A 24685-nucleotide genomic window follows, 5' to 3' on the forward strand; every position below is an offset into this window, starting at 1 on the left:
GATTCCAAGAACCTTAGTTATTTATATGGGTAAATACATTTATTCAAGTAGGTATATTTATCCATTTTCTTTTGCTAAATGAGCAAGTGAATGAAATTCCTAAAAGATTCTTTTTTTTATTCTAACATTTTAGTCCCATGTGCTAATTTCACCCTCTCAATGGATAACTTACCTACTTCCTACCTCCCATGTAAATATAACTTTCTCGTTAACCAATTCCTTGGGGGTGTTCATAGGTCGGTTTGGTTTAGTTGTAGGTTGTTTGGCAGTTGAAGTCACCCAAAACCAACTGATCATTAATGAAAACTAACCAACTCAGGTTGTATTGGTTTTTAGTTTGGTTGGTTAGTTTAAAAGATTTAAACTTAAAAATTAAATTTAAAATTTAAAAATTATAGTTATATTATTAAAAAAAATAATTAATTAAATTTACAATACAAAAATTATAAACCATGAAATATGGGAATTTTTCCACTTTCCCTTATTAAAAAAACTTTAAATTTAATATATATATATATCTGTGTGTTTGTATGGGGGTGGGGGGGGAGGGTCAGGTTGGTTTGCTTTTGATTGTTTTACAAATGGCCAAACCAAAACCAACTCAACCTGATTGAGTTGGAAAATTGTTGAACTGAAGCCAATTGAAAATACCATAAAACTGACTAACTTGGGTTGCGTTGGATCGGTTTGGTCGATTTCATCAGTTTGATGAACAAACCCTACCCCCTCCCTCCAATTTTGAGACAACTCTTTAGGCGATCCATCTTATCCTAACCTCCCAAAACCCATTTAAAGCGTTCTCACCTTATTGGTTAAGAACTCTATCATAACACCTCATCGTCATCATCATCATTCTTTTTCACCATTCTGATTTATGTAGTGTCATATCTTTAAATAATTTTTTATTATTTTCACACAAGTCCTTTTTCGTTCCCTAGTTCTTTGAACGCCTTCTACTTATAATAGATCACTTTATTTTTATTTTTCTAACAAGTATTGTAGATGATCTTCCATGCATGTGTTATGATTTAGGGAAAAAGGGCAAATCCAAACCATCCAATGTGTTATCCTCTTGATTGACCACATTTAATCATATAGGGCCTATAATGCTCCTTTTTTTTTTTTTCCATTTCTTTTGAAGGGCTACACAACGGGGGCTGGCCCATCCCCCAACCTGTGACCCCCCACTCCCCACCCAGGTGCAGGCGGGATTTGGTTCCAAGTCTCCACTACAACTAGTAGGAGACCTTACCAACCCGTTGGTTGGCACCTTGTGATAGTAGAAATATGCCCCCTGAGGGTGGGGGGATTTTGGATTCCCCACTCATTCACCAGATAGAAGATTCTTGGGTTGTTTGGGGACCTTCCCTAAACGATTTGAGCTCAACTAGCAAACCCCTGATTAAATATTTTTGTTTCATCTTTAGACATTATTATAAGGTCAACATAATCTTATAAATTAAGGCCATGCTTGGTTCGCTGCTCTGGGGCTCATTTTTAATTCTTACTCATTTTAGGCAATAATGAATAACATTAGAGCGTTTGGTTACAAAATTCTTGTCATGGGTATCATTCTTTTCAGAATGAAAATCAACCCATAGCACAAAATTCTTGTCATGGGCTCATTTTCATTCTTTAAAGAAACTGTATGCCAATGATCATTAATCACCGTCCTACGTCTTCAAAGCCACAATCCTTAATGTTTATTGGTGGACTGTCATGAAAACTTATGCCAACGAACATTGACCACCAACCATCCACCGGTAAACATCAATGCGCAAGTTTTTCTCATTTGTTTGAAGCTGCACCTTTTAACCAACTGCGCAAGTTTTTCTCCAACATTGTTTATCATATTTGTATACAAGTTCTCTCTACCTAAAGGGTGCATGCTTACACATACATACTAAAATTCTTATCATGCAGCCATAGCTAAGATTTTCAATGTTTGGACTGTTTGCATTAGTACTTGAGTGCTTTTATAATTTGAAATTGATTTCGAATACAATCTGGTTAAGGGTCACCCAAATTTGATCTGTTTATTAGTTAGATCAAATATGGATACACCCATATAATCCAATTCGATAAAATTTATACTTGTGTTTACTAAACAATCATAAGTTGTAGCCCTAGCCTCATAGAAGCTATTTTCAATTTATTTTATTAACGACATACAGTCATACACTATCAGAGTCGTGTTTACTTCATTTTTTCAAATAATATATAATAAATAGTTCGATCTTATTTAATTCAACTTATTTTCGTTAAAATGGTGTTCAACAAGGACAACATCAGAAGGCAAAAAGACCTTAAAGAGATGATTGCTTATCAATATTAAAGGACTAAAGTACTTGTTTCTTCTGTATCCCCATCCCCCAGGAGACAGAAAAGCTCAATTACAGACTCATTTTACCTGCCAAGTACCAAGAATGCATGGCGAGGCTGCCAAAGGACATGATGTTGGCAAGAGAAGATAGCCCGTGAATCATTCCAAACTTCTTGTTCATGGCAGCTAGCTTTGGATTTACCTTGGCCACCTCTACGTTCTTCGACCACCCAATTTCCTCTCCAATGTTCTCTTCTCTCTCCACCTTGTGTCTCTGCTTCATCATCTGAATTCCAAATACAAAACCAAGTGTGCAAGAGTTGAGACAATACCCCCATCAATCCATTCAACCCACCAGATTTCTAAGTTATTTCTTTTTCTTTTTTCTTTTTTCTTTTTTAAATCATAATTGTTTTAAAAAGACGAAAGTCCCCAACTTAGGAAAAACCCTAAAAGTTTGCAAGCCACATTCATGTTGTTTGTTTTTCCCCCTTTTTATTGCCCAGTTCCTCCATTTCTTTTTGTTTCCAGCAACGATGAAAACAACCTTGATGATTGATGAATTTGCACTGTTAAGAGAACCGATTTTTTTATTTTTTATTTTATTTGGGAGATGGAAAGGAAATTACCTCGATTGTCATGGGTGTGAAGACGAACAAATTGGCAATATTGAAAGCGAAGGAAGAGATCAGAAACCCAAACTGATATCTTTCGGCAGGGGAAGACGACCGCCATGGATGGAGGTATCCGAAGGAGGCCACCGATATCGCACAACAGACCCCGACCAGCGAGAAGTAGGCCGGAAACATCTTGCTCTGCAGGTTCCCAAACTGGTGTCTCGGGAGATTCCTAAAACGAGAAAACAGTAGTTAATAAAATCGATGATAAAGGTTAAAAAGATTAATAAGGATTCAATTGGAGGGAGAAAAGGGGAGGCGTAGTTGGGGATTGGTGTTAAGTGATAGCCTACTTGAACATGATAATTCCGCCGATGAAGGTAACCCAAAGAGCTGCGCCAAAAGCGGTTGAGAAACACAAGAGATGAGCGAGCTTCAGAGTGATGGTGAGCTTGGACGAATATCCGCCATCTGATTTTGATCCGAAGGTTTCTGGAGAGAAGAGGATGCCGAAAGCCAGGAATGCTACAGCCACTAGAAATCGAGTTAACCAAGCCATCCCTCTCTACCTTTCTCCCTCTTATGTCGGTGTTTCTCTCTTTTCGTTGGCAGAGGACAGTGGAACGGAGAGGCTCTGGCCTTTAGGCTCTAGCCTCTAGAGGAAAGGAGTTGCAGACTACAGAGATGAATATCGCCCGCTCGCTTCGTGAAAAATATCCTCCTGAATCCTCATCGCAAGTTTCTTTTGAAGGGTAAATTTCTTAAACTTGTTAATTTACCAAATGTATCCTTACACCTTGAAAATTTATTAACGCTATTCCTACAGTTGACCAACTTTACCTTTACGTTAATATTCTCTTAAAATCCGTACACACATTACATATCACATGACGTTTAAAATTTTTTAAAAACCATTGTCATCTTCTCTTGACTCGGCACACCATCCCTCCTCCGACCTCTCTCTTCCCTCTATCTACGGTTTCCATCAACACCGAATCACCGGGAGCAACTACACTGTAGTCGCATTGCATAAAAGAACCAAAAAAAAAAAAAAATTTAAAGCATTTGTCAATCTTTTAACCATCAGGAACCAAAAGAAAATTAAAGCCAATTTCTTATGTATACTTCAAATTTTTGATTTATAAGAACATCTATAATCCTTTTCTTTCAATGGGGTTTTTTCTTCGACCATTTGCTTAATCATATCAGATTGAAGGGCGACGGCTTCATCAACCTCTAAGTGCTCTCCACCGGAGCTCCTCAAAATGAACCTTCCAGCTTCATCCTCTTTCTTTTTTAACAGTGGGGTTGCATTGCTGAAGAAGCAGAGAACGAGTGAACCGAATAGGGGTGGCAGTGGCAACCGAAGTGGTATGACTTATGAGCAAATTAAACAGGAGCGACAGCGATGACAATCCCTTTTGAACTCTGATATTTCTTTCTCTCTTTTTTCTCTGGGCGATAGCGGTGGCAACCCCTCTGAACTCTGATCTCTTTCTCTCTTCTTCCTCTAAGCGATGACGACGACAATCCCTCATGAACTCCCATCTCTCTTTCTCTCTCTCTTTTTCCTTCGGGCAATGGTGATAGCACTTCCCTATAACTCCACCCACCAGCGGGATCACCCGACCATTCTCTCCTCTTCTTTCTTCTTCCTCTCTCTATTCTCCTATGTTCTACCTCCCCTTTCCAATTGAAACCAACCATCTAAGTTGCAGAGACGGCTCTTAATTTTGTCGTTGACCAGTCAACAGGAGAGTCATCTATGTTCGATTGTTAGGGGCCCGAGATTGGAAAAAGACCTGAGAGATTCTACCAGACTGAAGACTATCTTCAGAGTTTTGTTGTAGGATCGTCTTTGAGCTTTACATTTTTTTTTAAACCATAGGGCTATGAACGCCATTGCAAAACTAAATACTTTGGACTATAAAAGGATTGTTTAGGTATTTTGCATGAATTTCGACGTTGGCTAATGGTAAGAATAGAATTAGTCAAAGGACGAGGGTATTTTAAGAAATTTACAATTGGTTCGTGGTAGGTGGGTGGTAGGTGGGAATTCAGTGAGTCGGTAGACTCGGCACATGGCCTTGATAGGCGCTACGTGTCACATACAATGATACAAATCTATGATCGTTGGTTTGCGAAGATGCTCCGATTTGGGACTACCAAGCACCAAACAGTATACTATCAGTAACCCACCTTATTCCAATGGGACCTCGTACATTGAAACCTGCCAAATCCAATCGAACGGTCGTAAGCAATGGGACACATATAGCTACCGATCTCTGCAACCTTTGGATGGTGGAAGATGTTTACTTCGATGAACTTCCTCCTTTCCCTTTTTTGTTTTCATTGCAAATAAGGGTATCAATGGGCCGGTTTTGGACTGGACCCAGTATTGGACTGGAGCTAGTATGTTCATAATAAATTTATATGGAAAAATACAGAAGCCCAATACAGATTTTTGAATTTCACTGTAGAGCTATAAATATTCAAAATGTCAAAAAAACCCCTGTTCTATACACCAATGCGGGCCCATGAATTAACATCAATTCTGAGCTGACATCAACCCCAACTGTACTTTGGGCTGAATCTTCATTCTCCCTAAATTTATATTGGATTTGGTTGGATTAAGCCAACATCCAGTCCATTGATATAAGGTAAGAATATAGGTGTCAATGGACCGGTTATGGGTTGAAACCAATCTAAATTAAAATGAATTTGAATAAATTGGATGGTCCAAAATGGTCCAAATTATTCATTGGGTCAGATTGAACCTAATCCATTTGTAATGGACTGACATTGAACTGGATCGGCTTGGACCAAATCCAGTTCAATCCACACCCCTAATTACAAAACCTATCCACTTGCTTTGACATTAAAAGTGTAATAATTACATTAAGAAATACATTGATATTGAACTTTTCTTTTAATCTTATTATGAATTCTAAAAATTATCAAATATCCATTTTGATCTTATATATGAGAGATTTTGTTTGTCTTTTTGGGCATCATTGGAAAACAAAAAGTTGTATGATTATCCTTCAAGAAATAAGAAATAAGTGGAAGGAACACCCATTTTTCTCTTATAAGTTAAAAGATTCATCTTAAGAAAAAAGAATTAAGAGGAAATGAACATATTTGGTAAATAAAGGTTAATTTGTATTTGATAAAAAAGCTAACATCCATACCCAACTTATTAACCTCCTCCTCAGTCTTGATAGATTATCTCCGGGAGCATGTCTGCGGTTCTGCACAACAGGAGGGGGTTGAGGGTACACCAGAAAAGGGCGATGCTATGCTTTTTCCGTTCCGAAAACTCTACCAAATAAACAAGGAATGGAAATTACTCCATGAAACGAACAGGCAACAACAAATACTCTCAATTCCCCCAATCCAATATGCTTAATGAGTCAATGTGGGCACAAGCTTCTGTTCCAAAATCAGAATAATTTCTCTGCCAGGAAGAGTAAATACCCATGCTAACCTGCTTCATGATCATCTGACATCCATCTTTGCTGTGGCTAGCTACAGACTCGGAACAAGCCAAGAGAGGGCTGTATGGACTCAAATGATTCACTTGTGCATCGCCCTGGAGTATGTAGGAATTAGACTGCCTTAGCTCAAATACACTAATTCTTCATAAAAAGCTTAATAAAAAAATATCTTATTTTGACGTTAGTATATTAAGAACAAGAAGAATATAAACTCACTCCTAACGGACAACCACAATGTATAAAAATAAACTGAAGAATAATACCTGATGTTCAGATAAATGACACTGCAGGCGGAGAGACTGCATCTGTTTACAGGTTTGCTGTTTGTGGGTAAAGCCCAATTATACATTCCATTACCAAGAATCAAAATTTTGCACGGGCTGATACATATCGTATTGGTCACTGAAATCCTTGGTGTTTCAGGGTTGACCCTATTTCAGGGGGTGGACAGTCCTTATCCCTCTGATTTGGTTTGGAAAAAAAACAAAAAACTAATATAACGCATGCTGTTGCAAAGTCCGATACACCCCATCTGGCATATCGGACTGTCTCAATTTGAATCTTGTCCATTACCACTTAGAGACACAGCAACTCAACATCATCATCTAAGCCTTATTCCAGCTATATGGGGTCGGCTACATGAATCATGTTTGCCATTCCATTCTATAAGCACTTAAATGAAGACACACATAGCAAGTCAATTCCTAAATTAAAAATATGAAAACAGACATTAAGTAATGCATATTTTGCTCTTATAAAAAATGAACTCAACAGGAAAAACATGTCAATTACATGTGATGGTGCAGTCCCCCGCACTCACTTTCTGAGCATCAATACCCATCCAAGAAGGATGAACCAAGGGGTCATTTATAATATTCCAAAAAATGCAATGGTAGTTAAAGTACGCAGATAAAACAACAAGTATCAATTAGTTTGGCCATCAACTGCCTACAGAAATCTCCCTTATTCTTTGTTGTGGAAACCTTCCCTGATCAAGTTAGCATATCAATGCCAGTTTAAGACAGGTTACATCCATCTTGGGGATGCAGCAAGCTTGAGGGAACACCCATTTTACATGAAACATGTAAAAGAGAACAAAGAATTAGCAATATGAATCACTTCTTCATTAATCTTACCATATAAGAATGACCACTTGTGCAATAACCTTCTCTCAATAAAAAAAGCTTTCAATAAAATTAACCAGCAATTCCCTTCTTAAAACTACTAAGTTTGTCTTCATTTTTCATACAAAAACCTGAAAAGTACACAGTATGGAAAACAACACTTAAAAGCTAATAAAACCCATCCTCACAAAGTACATAATTACTAGCAAGAAGTTCATGAATAGGTTTGTAACCTATTTGGTCAAAGAACAAAGGTCTTCCCAGCCTACCCAGAATAAAAAAATAACAATAGTAAAAATAAATAAATGAGAAAGAAACTACACCAAAAGTAATAATTTTATTTTAAATAGAAATAATAACTAAATGTTTTAATTCAGATTTACCCAATCAAGTATTTTCTTAAGAAAGAAGACATCCATTTAAGGACAACTAAATGCAGAACAATCAGCATCAGCAAAGTAGCATTTTCACAATCCTATTGAATAACACCCAGAATAGCTGAATTTGTACAATTAAAAGAGTATTAAAGATTCAGCAGAGTTTGTCATAAATGGACTAACCTTCATTCTTTGATGCCATGTATAAATAAAATTTAATCATCTTTGGAGAATATTCACTTAATTGGATGTTACTGATTTCTGCTTTGTTATAACATATGGATTCATTAATATAGACATAATTTGGAGAATTTTCACTTAATTGGTTGTTAATGATTTCTGGTATGTTATAACATTAAAACAAAAAAAAAAAAAAAAGAAGGATACATGCTTTTTTTTTATAGACCAAAAAAAAAAAAATAATACATGCTTTCTAAACATTGGGATAGAAGTTTCTCTGTCCATATATTTTGTCATATGTTGTCATCAGTCATTATTCAATACATAATAAAAGAAAAAGAACTTCATAGATGTTCTTAAATCATGATTCTGACAAATCCACGAAATATATAAAAAGAAAAGTGTAACAATTTGAAAGATACTCTAATGAAACCATTAGCTTAAACCTCAATTATTATTTCAAATCATAACTCCCAGATCAAATCAGTAACCTCTTCAAATGAATGAATTCAGAAACCTAATGCATCACATTATCTTCCTGAGGTTTAAAAATGCAACAAAAGAAAAGAATAATCATAAATTTGTAATTTAAATTTACTATATGTAGGTTGTACCTATGATGCTCAGAGTTCAAACATTTAGGCCATAAAGGACTTTAAAACATAGCAAATATGTAGATGGAATAATATGATATGGGAAATATTCATGTACAATTTGAAATTAAGAAAAAAAGATACAGTAAAAAATTCGTTAAATTTTATATGTAAAAATGTATGTTATATATTACATATATGCATGTATAAAAAACATATATATTTTTTTATTTATTAAAAGATCATCACATCATCATCATCATCCAAGCTTCATCTCAACTATACTGGGTTGGCTAAAAATCCTCGAGTCTCTGGACCCATAGTTTACAAAATCCGAATTATTTATTCAGCTGAAAAACAGGTTACAGTTTCTTTATCTGGGGTGATTCCTCATCACCAGTTTTAGTTGTAATATATTTTTTTTCTTTGATCAATAACAATGAATTTTATTAATGACTGCGAAATTCAGAAATACAAGGGAGTTAAAAATTCTTAACTCCCTACTATCCAACATACACCCAAACCATGAAACAATTACAAAACAACCCAAAAGATAGAGTTTCTATTCCCATGTCCTTAGTGAGCCACTTGAACTTCCTCTTGTCATTGCTGTATTTCTAGAGCATAGAGCTGTCCTCTTTTAGCCAATTCACCGCTATTTCAGAATCACTTTCTATGATCAATTTTTTAATATGCATTTCCTTGACCCTTTGTATCCCTTCAAGAGCTCCTAAAATCTCAGCCCTCAGGGAATCCCCCACCCCAATTGGACAAGAAAACATGGCTAACAGATTCCCTTTTTCATCTCTTATCACTCCCCCTATTCCAGAGGGCCCTGGATTGCCCATGCTACTGCCATCAAAGTTCAGTTTGGTAAACCCATGAGGTGGAGGTATCCAGCAAGAACTTGAAGTCTTCTTAATTGGAATTGAATCTGCAATCTCTTTCCAATGTCTTTTCATCTTATCAACTGAGAGCACTATAAACAATTCCAAGGTTTTCAACCAATGTATCACCCTTATGTGGATAGTCTTCAAGACTACTTCCAAGCTTCTCTCCTTATCTGAGAATGTCCTTGAGTTTCTCTCCTCCCAATCAGTCTAACATACTGCAGTCCTTACACATCTCCACATGATCTTGGCCCTTTTGGTTTGCCAATTAGGTGCGGAAGTGAATAAGCTTTGTACATTCACAGGATGAGTCCATTTGCACCCAAACAAAGAAGTAAACCATTCCCAAATAACTTTAACAAATTGACAAGAAATTAATAAATGGTATCCAGACTCACCATCGGATTTGTAGAGGACACACCAGTGAGGGGACAAACAACTATTAGGTCTTTTTCATTGAAGTAAATCCCCTGTATTAACTCTTTCTAGAAAGGTTTTAGTTGTAATCTTTTGATTAATAAAATTTTCCTTTTATTTATTACCCAAAAAAATATTACAAGATTTAACTATCTTGTATTGGGTCTTTTTCATTGAAATTAGTTCTCTCTTTCAAAATTTAACTTGCATATTCTTGTATTTTAAAACTTTCTTTTCATTTCTTTTTATTCATAAAAAATGTTATATAGGATAGAGCGCTATGAAATCAAGAAACATGTTCGAAGAGTGAGTATAATTGAGAAAACGATGCTGAAATGGATAAATGACAAGACTAGAAATGATACAATTAGAAACAAAGATATTAAAGTTTAAAGTACCCCCAATTGGTGACAAGATGAGAGAAATTTGACTGAGATGGTTAGGTCAAATGTAAAGATAATGACTAAACCAATGAGTTTATGCAACCAACCCCAAATGATTAGGACTTAATGTTGCCTGTATTGGTAACAAATCATCTAAGGACTTAACATAGATATTGACAGAGTTTATGCAACCAACCCCAAATGATTAGGATTAAGGTTCATTTTAGTTATTTAGTTATCTTTTGTTTTTGTTTTTGTTTTTGTGTGTGAGGGTAAGAACAAATCACAACTTGGGTTTCAAGACCTGTCCATACCCCATAACATAGCAGATGGCTAAATAACTCAACTTCAGATCTCAACCATAGTTTTCAAGGCATCAAGGTGAGGCTAGGTAGTAGAGGGTATCTTGTTGCCTAGTTGCCTGGGTATGCACTTAGGTATCACCTAGGTGATGGATGTTTTTTAATAAAAACCATGAATCCTGGGGTAGTTCCCTAAGTTCCATAGCATCTTACAATCATCTTTCATGAATAATTATATATAATCTTCACAAAAAAAGCATAAACTTTATATTAATATGTAGAAAATCAACATATTAATGAGAAGAAAAGGAAGAAAAGAAAATTCAAAAAATATAGGAGCTAAGCCCTTGTTTTGTCCTAGGAAAAAGAAGAGTTTTTCCTTGCTTATTGGTTCAGGTTTTGAAGTCCTTGATAGTTGAAGGCAGCATACAGAAATATGTCTGTTGATTGAACCCTAACAAATAAGAAAGCAGTAAATCTCAGAAAAATGGTTGCCTAAATAGTTGGTTTGTCATCTAGACAACCATTTTTCTGAGATGTACTGCTTTCTTTTTCATTTAATAAAATTTCCTTTTGATCCTTCAAAAAAAAAAAAAAAAAGAACTAGTATATAAACCCCACAAAATGAATATTTTAGTTTAATAATGTCTGTTTTATTATTATAATCTCAAAAGTTAACAATATAAAAGTATTTCATAGTGCTGTACAAATAATTAGTTTCATGATTAAGTGAGTTGGCCCTCCATGGGCACCTTGGTGCAAGGTATTGCCTTGACAATTATTACTTTACCAACTAATAAAGAAAGAGCATGTTTTGAGGTTGCGCAAGGAGGGATGGAGATTTAAAATGGTAGGAATATCTTGTTAGTGTAAGAGTGTTAAAAGAGTTTGTTTAAGGGAGGAGCACAGAAGACTAAAGGTTCCTGTGAAGAATGGGGTGCTGACTGCTGAAATAATTGAGATGACTTGCTTTTCCAGTTGGAGGGGTGGTTGCCATTTTGTTTATGGTAAAGTTTAGTTAGGTGGGTTGACTTGTAAGAGTCTGTTTTTGTATCTCACATGTTGAGTGTTGTATTGAATTAGAAGAAGCCTCGTGGTGTTTAATAGCCTCCTCCCTCAGTTGAGTCTGTTCATAGCCTCCTCCCTCAGTTTCTCAAATACATCAGGTATGATGTTGGCTCAGGGAATTTAATTCAGTTCTAGGAAGACACTTGGTTTTGTGACCGGCCTTTAAAGGAGGTGTTTCCTTCTTTGTATTCTATTTCATTGTATAAAAATAAGGTCATTTCAAACTTTTGGTTATTCCTTCTTTGCTTTTGAGTCATAATTGGGATCTCGGATTTCATAGGGGTTTGAGGGATGAGGAAGCAAATTGTCTGCCAGAGCTTCTTCACCTTGATAGTGTTTGCTTAGAGTTTTCTTATCCAGATAGAAGAATTTGGTTCCCAAGCTCTAAAGGTTCCTTTTCTTGTGCCTCCTTTATTAAAGCTCTTTGTCAATCCTCTCTTCCTCTCTGTCCTTTCCTTGGAAAGAAGTGCAGTTCCCACTGATTCCCCCTAAAATTCAGGCCTTCTATTTTTTTTTTTGAACAATGAAAAAATTCAGGCCTTCTGTTGGTAAGTAGCTCTTGGGAAAATTAACACACTGGATTATTTGCAAAAGAAGAGGCCCTTTATGTGTATTTCCCCGAATTGGTGCACTCTATGCAAATCTGATGGTGAATCTTGTTACCATTTACTAATTTCCTGTTCATTTGCTACAAATATATGGGATTAGTTTTTCTCTTTGTTTGGGTGTAGGTGGCATATGCCAACGGAGATAAAAATGTTGTTTGACCCATCTACCTTTGCTTTGCCAAAGAAAAGAGGAAGAGTAATGTGGAGGTACACTAGAGCAGCAGTGGTGTGGACCTTGTGGGAAGAGAGAAATGCCAGAATCTTCCAAGAGAAAGAAAGGAGCAAACAACTAGGGTTATACACTGGCTACAAATGGTGGAACTATTCAAAAATTTCACATTTGATGATATTTGGAGGAATTGGCCTTTAGTGGCTTCTAGCTCAATGCAGAAGGTCAAGGCAAGGTTGGCTTGGGCTCCTCCCATTGAATGATTTCTGAAATTAAACTTCGATGGGAGTAGTCAAGGCAACCCAGGCCCAACTGGAATTAGAGGGGTCATCAGAGACAAGGAAGGAAACTTAAGAGCACTCTTCTCAAGACCAGTGGGGAATGGAGACTCCTTAAAGGAAGAATTGTACGCAGCCCTACAAGCTGTACAGATTGCAAGAGAGTTAGGATTGGAAAAGTTGGTGATAGAAGGGACTCCAAGGTGGTGGTGTGTTGGCTAAAAAACCCAGATTCAGTGATCTAGGCTTACAGAAATGAAATGAAGAAATTCAAATGGTTAACTCAGCAGATGGAGGTAACTATACAATGGGTGGGGAGGGAGGCAAATGCTTTTGCTGACTCTAGCTAAACAAGGGGTAACTAGGGAACAATTGTACTAGGTCCAATTGTAACTTTATGATGTTACGGTATTAATGAGTGAGGCTGCACCTCGCGCCTCATATTGGGATGCTTGTAACGAACTATTTATCATTTGCTTCTAATGAAATCAATTGAATTTTCATCCATCAAAAAAAAAAAAAAGATGCCTCGTGGAGTTGTGTTGTAGGGTGTTTCCTTTGTTTGGCCTTCTTTTGTGATGTCTTATCACTTGAGTTGTATTTTTTCTTGTTTTTCCTTTTAATGAAGATATTCTTCAACATCAAAGAGGGGAGAAAAAGCAACACAAGGGACTGTCAGAAATCATTTGTATTGGGGAACAATCCCTTGAGGTAGGAATTGATAAAAGGAAACTAGAGGGGTATCAGTATCTGGGGGGTGGGAGCTGGGCCACTTGCCTGGCATATTCTTGTTTGTGTATCATTCTTTTATACATAATTTTACAGCTTATGTACACACATAAACATGATTCACTATTCCTGAAACATGGTCCAAATGCAATCTGGATCACTTGAACCATGAACCACATGATATCCTGGGAACTAAGAACTAGCCATTAAGGCTATGTTTAGTTTGACATTTAAATAAGAGAGAAACAGAGAGTTGAGGGAAAGTTCTTATGGAAAACAGTAGAAATCCTTCAAGCAGAAAGGGGCACTTTGAAATATGAGAGGCCAAAAATGCTACATTATACAACTAGGAGCCCAGGACGTTACAATTCTCATTAATAAACATTTGGGCTCCCCCATGTATGAAAGGACATACTAGCTAAAATAGGCTTGATTAATACATGATGCTGACTCCATGGACTAGCTCCAAGGACAATAAAAATTAATAAATTCAAGATACTGTTAGCACAAAGCATGGGATTCCTGTTCATATAATATAGCTTCAGGATTAGTTAAAAATATATATAATTGTGATATTGTTACTTATACCTTCTCATTTTTCTCCAATAGATGCAATGGGAAGAAAATCAGCTATCTGATTGGTAGTTTTAAGCTCCCTTCTCTTCAAACGAAAGGAAACCAAAAGCAGCACCAGGGTGAAACCGCCATGAGCATCTGGGAAAGTACATCCTATAACTTAGGAATGGAGTTCATAAAATTCCTCTCTTTACATTTCCTGACTAGATCTTGGGCTTCCACCAAATGGCCTGAATTGGATAGAGATTTTATAATTGTACTAAATGAATGAGAATCAGGAGTACATCCACTCATTTCCATGTTAAGGAACATCTCTTTTGCCTCATGAATCCTTCCTGAGTCACACAGTGCCTTGATGAATGCAGTATATGTACAATTGTCAGGAGTAAGATCCAACCTCAACATAGAATCCAATAGCTTATGTGCTTGCGCAAGTTTTTTCATCTTACAAAGGCATATAATAAGAGCATTGAAAGAAAAAACATCTGGTTTTATTCCATCAGCGTTCATCTTTCTTAATAGTTTCATTGCTTTAGTAACATCACCAACAACACAAAGAGACCGGATAAGGATGTTGTATGTGAAGGAATTTGGAGTAACATCCCATTCAGTCATCTCATTAAAACAATCAAATGCATCCTCTATCTGGTGGACCCTACAAAGGCCATCTATTATTGAACTAAAAGTGAAGACATCGGGTTTGAAGCCATACTCTAAGAGCATCTTCAACAGTTCCTGTGCCTTACCAATTTCCCCATCTTTGCAATGGCCATTGATAAGTGTGTTGAAAGTAACAAGATTTGGAGCAATAGCTCTTTGACACATCTCTCTGAATACATTTGATGCCCTATTCATCATTTTGGCTTTGGAAAAACAATCAATCAACATGTTAAAAGAGAACACAGTGGATAGAAGTCCATCCCGGATCATATGATTCAAATATTGGTTTCCCTTGTCACTTTTTCCAGCCTTGGTTAATTTTTCAATAAGTTTGAGGTAAGTGTTAAACCCCGGTTTCCCACCTCGCTCAATAAAATCATCCAACAGCTTGCAAGTTTCATTGTGTTCAGAACCCTTAATCAAACAAGCCATCACCATGTCAAATGTTGAATTCTCTGGGTAATAACCCATTTCTCTCATTTTATTCAGGAACTCCATCGCCTCTCTAGGCATTGAATTCTTTGAAAGAAAATAGACTATAGGATCACAAGCCCGTTTGCACAAAACAGGCTCCCGTTCTAAAAAGCTCAAAAACAATTTATAAGCCTTGACTGGGGCCAAGCACCGAAAGACTCCATTAACCAGTGATCTAAATGTTGCTTCACTTGGAACTACATTCCTTTCCCTCATTACCTCTAAAAGTCCAAATGCTTCATCCACTTTCTTTGCAATACAGAACCCATCAATCAGGATAGTGTATGTAAACACATTAGGGGAGTTTCCTGAACCCTCCATCTGCTTCAAAAGACGAAGTGCCTCCTCCAAAATACCAGTCCTGCACACCCCGTGGATGAGGATGTTATAAGTAAACCTGTCGGGTTTGCAGTTATCCACTGGCATCTGCTGGAATTTGAGATAAGCCAAATCAAGGGAATTGGATTTCACCAATGCATCAATAACTGAATTGTACAGTCGAGTAGTTGGGTTGAGACCCAAAAAGGAAATCTGCCCAAAAACTTCCGTACAGTACTTCGCAAGCCCTAATCTCCCCCAACTACCAATTAAAATGCAAAGCAGGTCTTCGGTAACCGAACATCCAGAGTTTCTAATTTCCTGAAGTAACTGAATAGACAATACAACCGGACCTTTTCGAACAAGGGTATCGGTTAACACCCTCCGGATAGATTGGTTCTTCGCTAGTGCGCCCTCGATGTTCGAAACCCAGATGTAAAATTTGAGGGAGTTTAATGGGTTGTCCTGATTCTGCAAAACTCTCACAACCAAATGTGCGCTCAAGCTGGTTTTTTTCACTTTAAACTCATGATTTAGTAAGAAAAACCAGTCTTTTCTTGCAAGTACTATGGAGAAGTGCACATGGTCAACCAGTTCAATACATAATTTGGACTTATTATCAGATATAGAACACTTTTCCGTAGAAGACAGATTCAGCAGAGAACCGCATATTTGGGAAGAACTGAACGAAGGCTTACCTCTCAACGGACCTTCTGGTTTGGTGGTTTTTCGATCAAGAACCGCTCTTGCTCTGTCCTTGATGGGTTTATCTCCGTTGGATCTTCTCTGCCGGAAGAGCTCTTCGGTTAGACTTCTTCTTGCAGGATATGCCTTGAAAGCAAGAGAAGAAAGGCCTCTCATGAGTCATGTCCCGAAGAAAGCTCGATAGAATTGCGGAATCCAACGGGCAGAGCTGACGTTCGTTTTCTACTTTTCTATCATCAAAGATGCTCGGGGTCCCCCCGATTCCCACTCCGGACTCGTATGCGTACAACGCACATCGGCGTATTGGAGAATCCAAATCATCACTGCACGAGTCTATCCCACAATCGTGTCAAATACATGATCCCGCGGTACCGCCATTGCGCCAAAATTAACTTCAAAATCGAAAAATCCCTCCATTACTTGGGGAGTTCATTTGGGCACATCCCACCACCAGTTTTAGTAAAGGGGCACACCCCCTAATAACGAGACCAGAAGTTACATGGTTGAAAAGACCAAATCCTCCCCACATTGTGACCGTGACCGTGAGGTGGGTGGTCCACTGGTCCTACTGGCTACAAAGTACAAGCGACGGGGATTTTTGTCTTTTCATCACTATAGATGTGCCCTGAATTATCAAACGGTGTGCCCAAATCAATCCCTCCTGTCTTTTCCTATCTTTCACTTCAATTTGTGTTCTCCTTGCTAGGGAAGCTTTACACCTTCCCTTCGACCGGATTTCCCATTTCTGCGGTTTCAGTGCTCCCTCGTTCTCTCTGTGCATTCGTTACTCTCAATATAATTCCAAAGTCAGATTTGGTTAAATGTTCGAAAGAGGAGAGGATTCATCGTACGATCACCTGACAAAGATGTTTCTCGGCGTTCACTTCATTCTCGTGGGATTCGATCCAACCGACGAAGCCAAGGTAGTTTTTAGTTCTCATCTTCGATTTTTCGTGTTTCAGGTTTTCTTTTTGGTGTTTTTTCTTCTTCAGTTGAATGTGCCAATATGGTTATTCTTTCTGAATGATATGGTGTTTCTTTGTTTTTCTTTGGAGAAGGTCCGATCTAAGCTCGTCGATGGCGGTGGAGTTGATGTTGGCCAGTACAGTCCGAGCTGTACTCACGTGATTGTTGACAAGATAGTCTATGTAAGTCCTTTTTTACCTCTTTGTAAGCTATTTTTATCTGAGAATCTGTCCTTGGTACTTCTCACTCACATAATCATTCACTTGATCCCATCCCAATCACAGTTCGTGTTGCTTTTTCCCGCCATAGATTTGAATGGATGGTCTCTTTTCATTTTTAAGTTTTTAATTTATTTGTGTTTTGCAGGATGATTCCATTTGCGTTGCAGCTCGAAATGATGGCAAAACACTTGTTACAGGGTTATGGGTTGATCATAGTTTTGATATTGGAATGCCAATGGATCCCAGCATGGTAGGTTTTGCTTTTCCTCTTTTTCTCCATTTGGATGGAAATTTGAATAACACAGACTATGTTCTACGGAAAAGAAGCATAATTGGTTTTTTTAATGGGTAAAGGATGTATGTATTAATAATTTTGTAGTTAAGGCTTCAAAGTTAATTGAAAATGATGTAACGGGAATAATATATGTTAAATGCTATTGGTCATGCGACAGTGAAACTTCTGAATCTGAAACAGGATTTATTTCAATTTCAAATTGAAGTCATATGGTTGAAACCTGAAAAGTACTCTTGATTTTTCCCCAATCGCGTTTGAAGTTTGCAATTGTGGATCCTCTTCTAATAGTCATACTCTTCAGCATTGTGCCACTTAGTTTTAATTTCTATTTTCACTATACTATTGAGAGTTCATGATTAGGTGTTTGCATTCTCCATTTATGCTGCCTGCAGGTTTTATATAGGCCTGTGAAGGATTTAAATGGTATCCCTGGTGCCAAAGCCCTATCTATTTGCTTGACAGGATACCAAAGACAAGACCGAGAAGATATAATGGTGTGTATTTTATCTATCTCTACTATTTGTGCCTTTATATATGCTATATTTGTTTTCTATGCCTGTATAACTTCAGGAATAATGAAAGTCAGAAGGCAAAAAGAATTTCATCATACTATTAAAGTTAATGACCAGGCAGATATAACCTTACCACTTTTACTTTATGTCTTAGAAAATGGTAGGTCTGATGGGTGCACACTTCTCCAAGCCATTGGTTGCAAACAAGGTCACTCATCTTATATGCTATAAATTTGAAGGTTTGATCTCCTTACACTTATCCTTTGTGGTGTTGTGCAATGCCTTACATGAAACTTCGACTTTCTTATTTATTAAATCTTATTCCATATTTAACAGGAAATGTACTTGGCTTGTTTGAACTTTGAACATCATATGGCAGCTATGAGAACAAATACTTGTATGAATGGCTAAAGTTTTCTAATTGTTGGATATAGATAAATGATGCATCTCACTAATTTCTATTGTGATGTTGTGAACTTGTATTGAACCTTTCTTCTACCACATGTTGCAATTCATGCTTAAATCACCAATTTAATATTCCTTTGAATAGTATGGTTGCTTGCAACTTTGGTCAAAATTTGAACAGCAGTTTTTCTAGCCAGCCTTCTATTTCCTTCACTGGTTATATGGATAACCGTCTTTTTTAAAGTGGCATTTGGTAAATCTGAACACTGATCTTTAACATGCAAAAAAGTTCTGAGAACGTTTTTGAGCCTTAATCTATGAAAGCTCCTATTTGGGTAGATTTGCGCTTTGTACTTTAAATAGTACAAAAGTACAAAGCACACGTTATGCTTTTACTTTGTATTTTCACTTTGGAAACATTTTGGAGGAAAGTTTTTCAAAAACATACTTTAAAAGTAAAAGTAAAACATGGTGTTTGGATACAACAAATTGCTGCACGCATGTGAATGCTATGTGGCATCTATATATGTTTTCACGTGGCACACATATGTCATTGAATCATTCAAATGTCATGTGTCACTTGTTGCACACATGTCATTGATGTGATGTGGCATTTGTATGTTTCCATGTGGCACATATTATTGAATACATTCAAGTGCCACATGCCATTGAGATATGCTGACATGTTGCACACATGTACAATTGAATACATTCAAATCCCACATGTCAACCGTATATGTTAATGCCATGTGTCACTGAATACAGTGATATGCCCTAAATGCCACATGGAATCCATATATGCTGCCATGTGGTGGTGAGTTTAAGTACTACAAATGTAGTTGGTGCACTCATTTTAGAAAGTTAAAGTATTTTAGGGACCCAAAAGAAAGAAGTATGAAAATCTGGCTTCGTTCTTTTTGTGTTTTTACTTTTGTCTTTTAAATTGAACAAATGAGGTATGCTTCTTTTGTTGATATTTTCTTAGTTTATTAGATGGCATTTTTCAAAATTATTTTGTTCATGCAGATGCATGCACTATTGAAATCATTGTTACATATGATGTTGTTTGCCATTATTAGAAAAATCAATGGTGGTTGTCATTTTTTATTCAGGTGAGAAGTATGAACTTGCCAAGAAAATGAAAATGATTAAGCTTGTCAATCATCGGTGGTTGGAAGATTGGTACTGCTAGATTACATTCCTCTTTCTTTTGAAATACTATGTTTTATTTGGAGTGTTTATATTATTATACAATACAAGTAAGATCTTCATTCTGATTTATTTTTTACTTCTGTCCTATTACTAATTTACTGTTCTTCATCTTGCAGTTTAAGAGCATGGGAAATTCTTCCTGAAGGTAGTTACAACAAGAGGTAAGGTACTCTAGTTCTTTCTTTTGTTATGTCATGATGCCAATAAGGATCTTTACTTATTTTATTACTATTTTCTATTAAACAAGATTTTAATAGCTAATGTGGGCAAGTGAAGAGGTGACTGCAGTTTTATCTTTTTATCCACTAAATTGGTAATGTGAATACTCGATTCATGATGAAACTTAGAGAGTATATAATTTCATGGGGTGATCATACAAATACCGGTTCCTATATTTTTTCCTTTTTTAATATATTTTTATTAAGTATAAAAAAGTAATATAAAGGCGCTGAAACTTCTCAGCTATCCGTTCACAGGTTCTCCAAAGCATTACTTAGATTCTCAGGTAAAGCAACCGGAACAATTGCACCAGCACTTCCTGGCATGCCTATTAAATGCTATTTGTCTTTATAAATGTTCATAACTTTGAAGAAGTTGTAACCAAAAAGAGTTGACACACATTGGGAAGAAATGGAAAACATTAGGGTGGTGCTTCTATAGAATTGTGCAGCGTGTCTTTGCTTACTCTTTTGATCACGTGTATCAATTATCTGTGCTTATATTTGTTGGGAATTAAACTAACTTATTCAAAGTTGTCTACATGAAATCAAACTTTCTAATGTTAAATTGCTTGAAAGGAATATTAACTAATCCAATGTAGCATAGCTAAATCAAAATGATAACAAATTTCTGCTTATATTTGTTATTTTGTACGACTCATTTCACAAACAAATTTGTCCTGCAGCTTCTTATATTCTATGCTCCTTTCATTGAGCTTTTGACTGATTAAGCAGTTTTATTTTTGTCTTTGCATTGTATCTCCTCTTTTTCTTCCCACAATAGTGGTTATGAGTTAGAGATATTGGAAGCTGAAGCTAAGGATTCTGAAGAAGAAACAGAAGATGGTATTGACAACAAGAAGCTTGAGAAGGGAAATGTTCTGGGGGCTCCTAATTCTCATGTTGCAATTCAAAAGAGCTCTGAAATGTCTGTGCCACCAGAGGAGGCGTCAAATATCCAACAGAAAACAGCCTCTCCTCCTAAATGTGTATCAAATGTTGCTGCAGATGTTGTCAACAAGAGACTAATAACTAGTCCTATGAAAGGGAATGAAGCTTATAAATCCCAAGGTTTCCATGACAAAAATAGGAAGAGCCTTGAGGAGTTTGAATGTCAGAGCAGTGGAGCTTATTGCAGAAATCCTGTTAATGATGAGGCCTCCATTCCATTTGAGAGAACTCCCAACCCTAACATAGGATGTGGAGAATCAACATCCATTGCTAGAAGCACTAAGAGATCCCATTCTGATGAGTTGAACTTAAATTCTCTAAGTTACTCAAGGAAGACTTCGAGGAGGTCTCCAGTTTCAATTTCAATGTTCTCAAAAGAACATTTAAATCATGTGACTGGCTCTCCCCAATTGAACTTACAAGAAAACATCATTTCAAGTGAAATCAAAATGCTGACGAATGGCAAAGAATTATGTCATGAGGAAAGGCAAACTTGTGCATTGCCTCAGAAGAGAAAAATTGATGTTTCCGGTACCATCTTTACATCACCTAAGAAGGTGATCCATGATTTGAATGCCAGCACTTCTGGAAGTCACATAAATGCCAAGTATAAAGGATTAGAATCATCATATTTGAACATCAGTGCACCCCAAATGGAAAGCATTCCTTCTGTTAGCAATAGGACAAGTCCTGTGGATGATAATGGTACTCTTAAGTCTGTGGAGAACCAACCAGCTTGCCTGTTAGCAACAAAGCCCTTAAATTTGACTGAATCATTGAAATGTGAACTGCTTATTTCAAAAAATATGACCTATGATGGTACTGAATCACCTTCAGGCAACAAGGCAGACAAGCATACAGAAGACAAGATAGGTGAACCGTCTTTGAATGTTTTAGAATGGTCCAATGTGCCTAGTAAGTCTAATATTGAAAGACATGAAATCATCAGAATGGCTGAACCTGCTAACAGAGGAGAGCCCCAGAATCAACAACAAGATGGTGAAGCTTTGTCTCCCAATACCAAAGACCTGGATATGGATATTGAGAAGTCTGGAACCCCTTCTAATTTGGGCATAAACAATGGAATGAATGATGAAGCATATTCTGGAACACGTACCAAGAAGGTAGTAAGAAAGAGTTTGGGATCTAGGCCCAAGTTAAGTACTGCTAAAACTAGGAAGAGTTCTATTCTGGGTAAACCTATAAGCTCAAATGAAGCTGTGCTTTGTTCTGTTCAAGACAAAGAGAAATCAGAGTATGAGAAAGTTGGGGCTGAAAGGCCCAAGGTTTCTGGTTTAACTTTCAAAGACAAAGTCTTGGAAGCAAAGGAAAATGAGGTCCTGTTATATGCAAATAAATTTGAGAGAAAAACTGAAAATAAGGCCACAGAGGCTCAGGTTCCAGAGGATAAAGATAGAGACAATCTTGATAAAACATTTTATGCTGAGAAACCTGAGATGGTAGGGCCAACCTTCAGTGTAAATGTAGCCATTGCAGAGAAGTCAAACCAGATGCAAGGATCAAAGTTTAGAACCAAGGCTAAAAGTTTGTGTATGGATGATGATAAAGTGTGTTTGGGAGAAAGCAAAGATGGAGATGAGCTCAAGAAGGAATCAAATAGCAAGAAGTCCAAGACTGATGAATCGACGTCAAAAGCAGGTGTCGTTGCAGTAGAAAAAACAAACAGGGGAAAGCGTCCTTCATGTACAACCAAGAAAAATTCCATCTCTAGGACAAATGAAAAGGGAATATCCAAGGATGCCAAAGGAGAAGGGTTTGAGGACAATAGATGTGATGAAAAGACGGATATGCCAAAGGCAAAACAGGTGCGCTGTCCTGCAAGAAAACCCAAGAGTAAGACTTCATCTGAGAGAAAGATGGAGAAGTCCACAGATGCAGAGAAGGAGAACAAGCCAATTGACAATGGAGGTCAGAATTCTAATTCATTAAAAAATGGAAAGCCAACTGCTAAATCCAAAAGAGAACCAATGAAGAATAATCAAATGGTTAGAGCCACTGATGTGGATGGGGAACAAATAAGTGGATGTCCAAATTTTACAAGTAGGGAACCTGTCTGGTTTATACTGAGTGGACATCATCTACAGAAAAAAGAGTTCCAGCAGGTTATAAAGCGTCTGAAGGGAAGACTTTGCAGAGATTCTCACCACTGGTCCTACCAGGCTACACACTTTATTGTCCCAGATCCAGTTCGGAGAACAGAGAAGTTTTTTGCTGCTGCAGCTTCAGGAAGGTACTTATAATACAATTAATAGATAACTTTTGTTTTTCGAGAGTTTATTTGGGTTTGAACCTCGGCTTACTAAATCAAAGAACAGTTTCTGATTGCAAAGGCATATTTCTAATGTAAATTTTGACTTGCTCTTTGGTCCAGTAGGAACAAATGTCCTAATAATAGTCCCTTTTAGCTATTGCATATTCCCTTTAATTCTTTAGGCAAGACCTAATTTCCTAAACCCCTAAAATGCAGGTGGGTCCTTAAGACAGATTATTTAACTGCTAGTAATCAGGCAGGAAAGTTCTTGGCAGAAGAGCCCTATGAATGGTACAGGAATGGACTAAGTGAAGATGGTGCAATCAATTTAGAAGCTCCAAGGAAATGGCGCCTCTTGAGGGAGAGGACCGGTCATGGAGCCTTCCATGGAATGCAGGTTATAATATATGGAGAATGCATAACACCTCCTCTGGTTTGTTACTGATCTGAACTGAATAGCTTTTGTTTAAATCATTACGGTGAAATCTAATATGTTATATGATTGTTGCCATCAATCAGGATACTTTGAAGCGAGTGGTTAAGGCTGGAGGTGGCACCATTCTAGCAACTTGCCCACCTTATACTCGGTTCCTTAAATCTGGAGTTGATTTTGCCATTGTCAGCGCTGGCATGCCACATGTTGATTCATGGGTTCAAGAGTTCCTAAGACATGAGATTCCCTGCGTTGTGGCTGATTATTTGGTGGAGTATGTATGCAAGCCAGGATACTCCCTTGAGAGGCATGTGCTCTACAAAACTCATGCTTGGGCAGAGAAGTCATTTGCAAACCTGTTGAGCAGGTCAGAGGAGATCATTGATGCCTTGTCACCAGCAGTAGAGGAGGCTACTGACGATCTCACTTGTCAAGTATGTGGGTCCCGTGACAGAGGAGAGGTCATGCTGATTTGTGGTGATGAGAGTGGTTCCATGGGATGTGGCATTGGAACCCATATCGATTGCTGTAATCCTCCTTTAGAAACTGTTCCAAAGGAGGATTGGTTTTGTGCAAAATGCAATGGAAACAATAAAAACACTAATCCCTCAAAGAAAACCAAGAAAAAACCATCCTTGTTGAGGTGAAAGTAATAATGAATCAACCCTTTCTTTCTCTTGTAGGAATAGCATTTGAATCTCAGTCTCTTGCCCTGTAAATTGTAATCAAAGTTACAGAAGCGTAGGGATGAGATTCTAATTGGTTTTGGTTCCACTTCTGTATAGCTTCACTTCACTGCTTCTGTTTAGTGCTGGGTTGAGAGAATGAACCTTTTGATGTGTTTATGGGATAGTACTGCAAAAAGCATTTGCTTGTTGCAATTTAAATTCAAGTCTAATCTAATTAAGGCAA

At 37.2% G+C, this 24685-nt stretch overlaps 3 protein-coding genes across 7 annotated transcripts; 1 reads left to right on the forward strand and 2 right to left on the reverse strand.

Annotated features, from left to right (window-relative positions):
• Positions 1-2219: 2219 nt before the first annotated feature.
• On the reverse strand, positions 2220-5853 carry LOC148867679 (Late embryogenesis abundant protein (LEA) family protein). The gene is made up of 3 exons (XM_088975610.1): positions 3294-5853; positions 2953-3172; positions 2220-2609 (listed from the first exon to the last, which is right to left on the reverse strand). The coding sequence occupies exons 1-3, from the start codon at positions 3497-3499 to the stop codon at positions 2394-2396; spliced, it is 642 nt and encodes a 213-aa protein (XP_088831736.1). The 5' UTR covers positions 3500-5853; the 3' UTR covers positions 2220-2393.
• A 146-nt stretch (positions 5854-5999) lies between these two features.
• Positions 6000-16521, reverse strand: PPR40 (pentatricopeptide (PPR) domain protein 40). 4 transcript variants are annotated; one of them, XM_088975609.1, is made up of 4 exons: positions 14144-16521; positions 7574-7692; positions 6428-6532; positions 6000-6261 (listed from the first exon to the last, which is right to left on the reverse strand). In XM_088975609.1, the coding sequence occupies exon 1, from the start codon at positions 16442-16444 to the stop codon at positions 14285-14287; it is 2160 nt and encodes a 719-aa protein (XP_088831735.1). In that variant the 5' UTR covers positions 16445-16521; the 3' UTR covers positions 6000-6261; positions 6428-6532; positions 7574-7692; positions 14144-14284. The 4 variants fall into 4 exon arrangements, with proteins under 4 accessions (XP_088831735.1, XP_088831733.1, XP_088831734.1 ...); XM_088975607.1 differs by lacking the exon at positions 7574-7692; XM_088975608.1 differs by having other exon boundaries at positions 6000-6532.
• Positions 16522-16984: 463 nt separating this feature from the next.
• Positions 16985-24685, forward strand: LOC148867681 (transcription coactivator). 2 transcript variants are annotated; one of them, XM_088975308.1, is made up of 10 exons: positions 16985-17211; positions 17347-17436; positions 17621-17725; positions 18163-18264; positions 18437-18521; positions 19800-19869; positions 20016-20060; positions 20902-23319; positions 23557-23773; positions 23860-24685. In XM_088975308.1, the coding sequence occupies exons 1-10, from the start codon at positions 17110-17112 to the stop codon at positions 24418-24420; spliced, it is 3795 nt and encodes a 1264-aa protein (XP_088831434.1). In that variant the 5' UTR covers positions 16985-17109; the 3' UTR covers positions 24421-24685. The 2 variants fall into 2 exon arrangements, with proteins under 2 accessions (XP_088831434.1, XP_088831435.1); XM_088975309.1 differs by having other exon boundaries at positions 23557-23737.

The sequence above is a fragment of the Nelumbo lutea genome, chromosome 3 (assembly GCF_056320005.1).
Source record: "Nelumbo lutea isolate HS-2025 chromosome 3, American lotus-T2T, whole genome shotgun sequence".
Lineage (NCBI taxonomy): Eukaryota > Viridiplantae > Streptophyta > Magnoliopsida > Proteales > Nelumbonaceae > Nelumbo > Nelumbo lutea.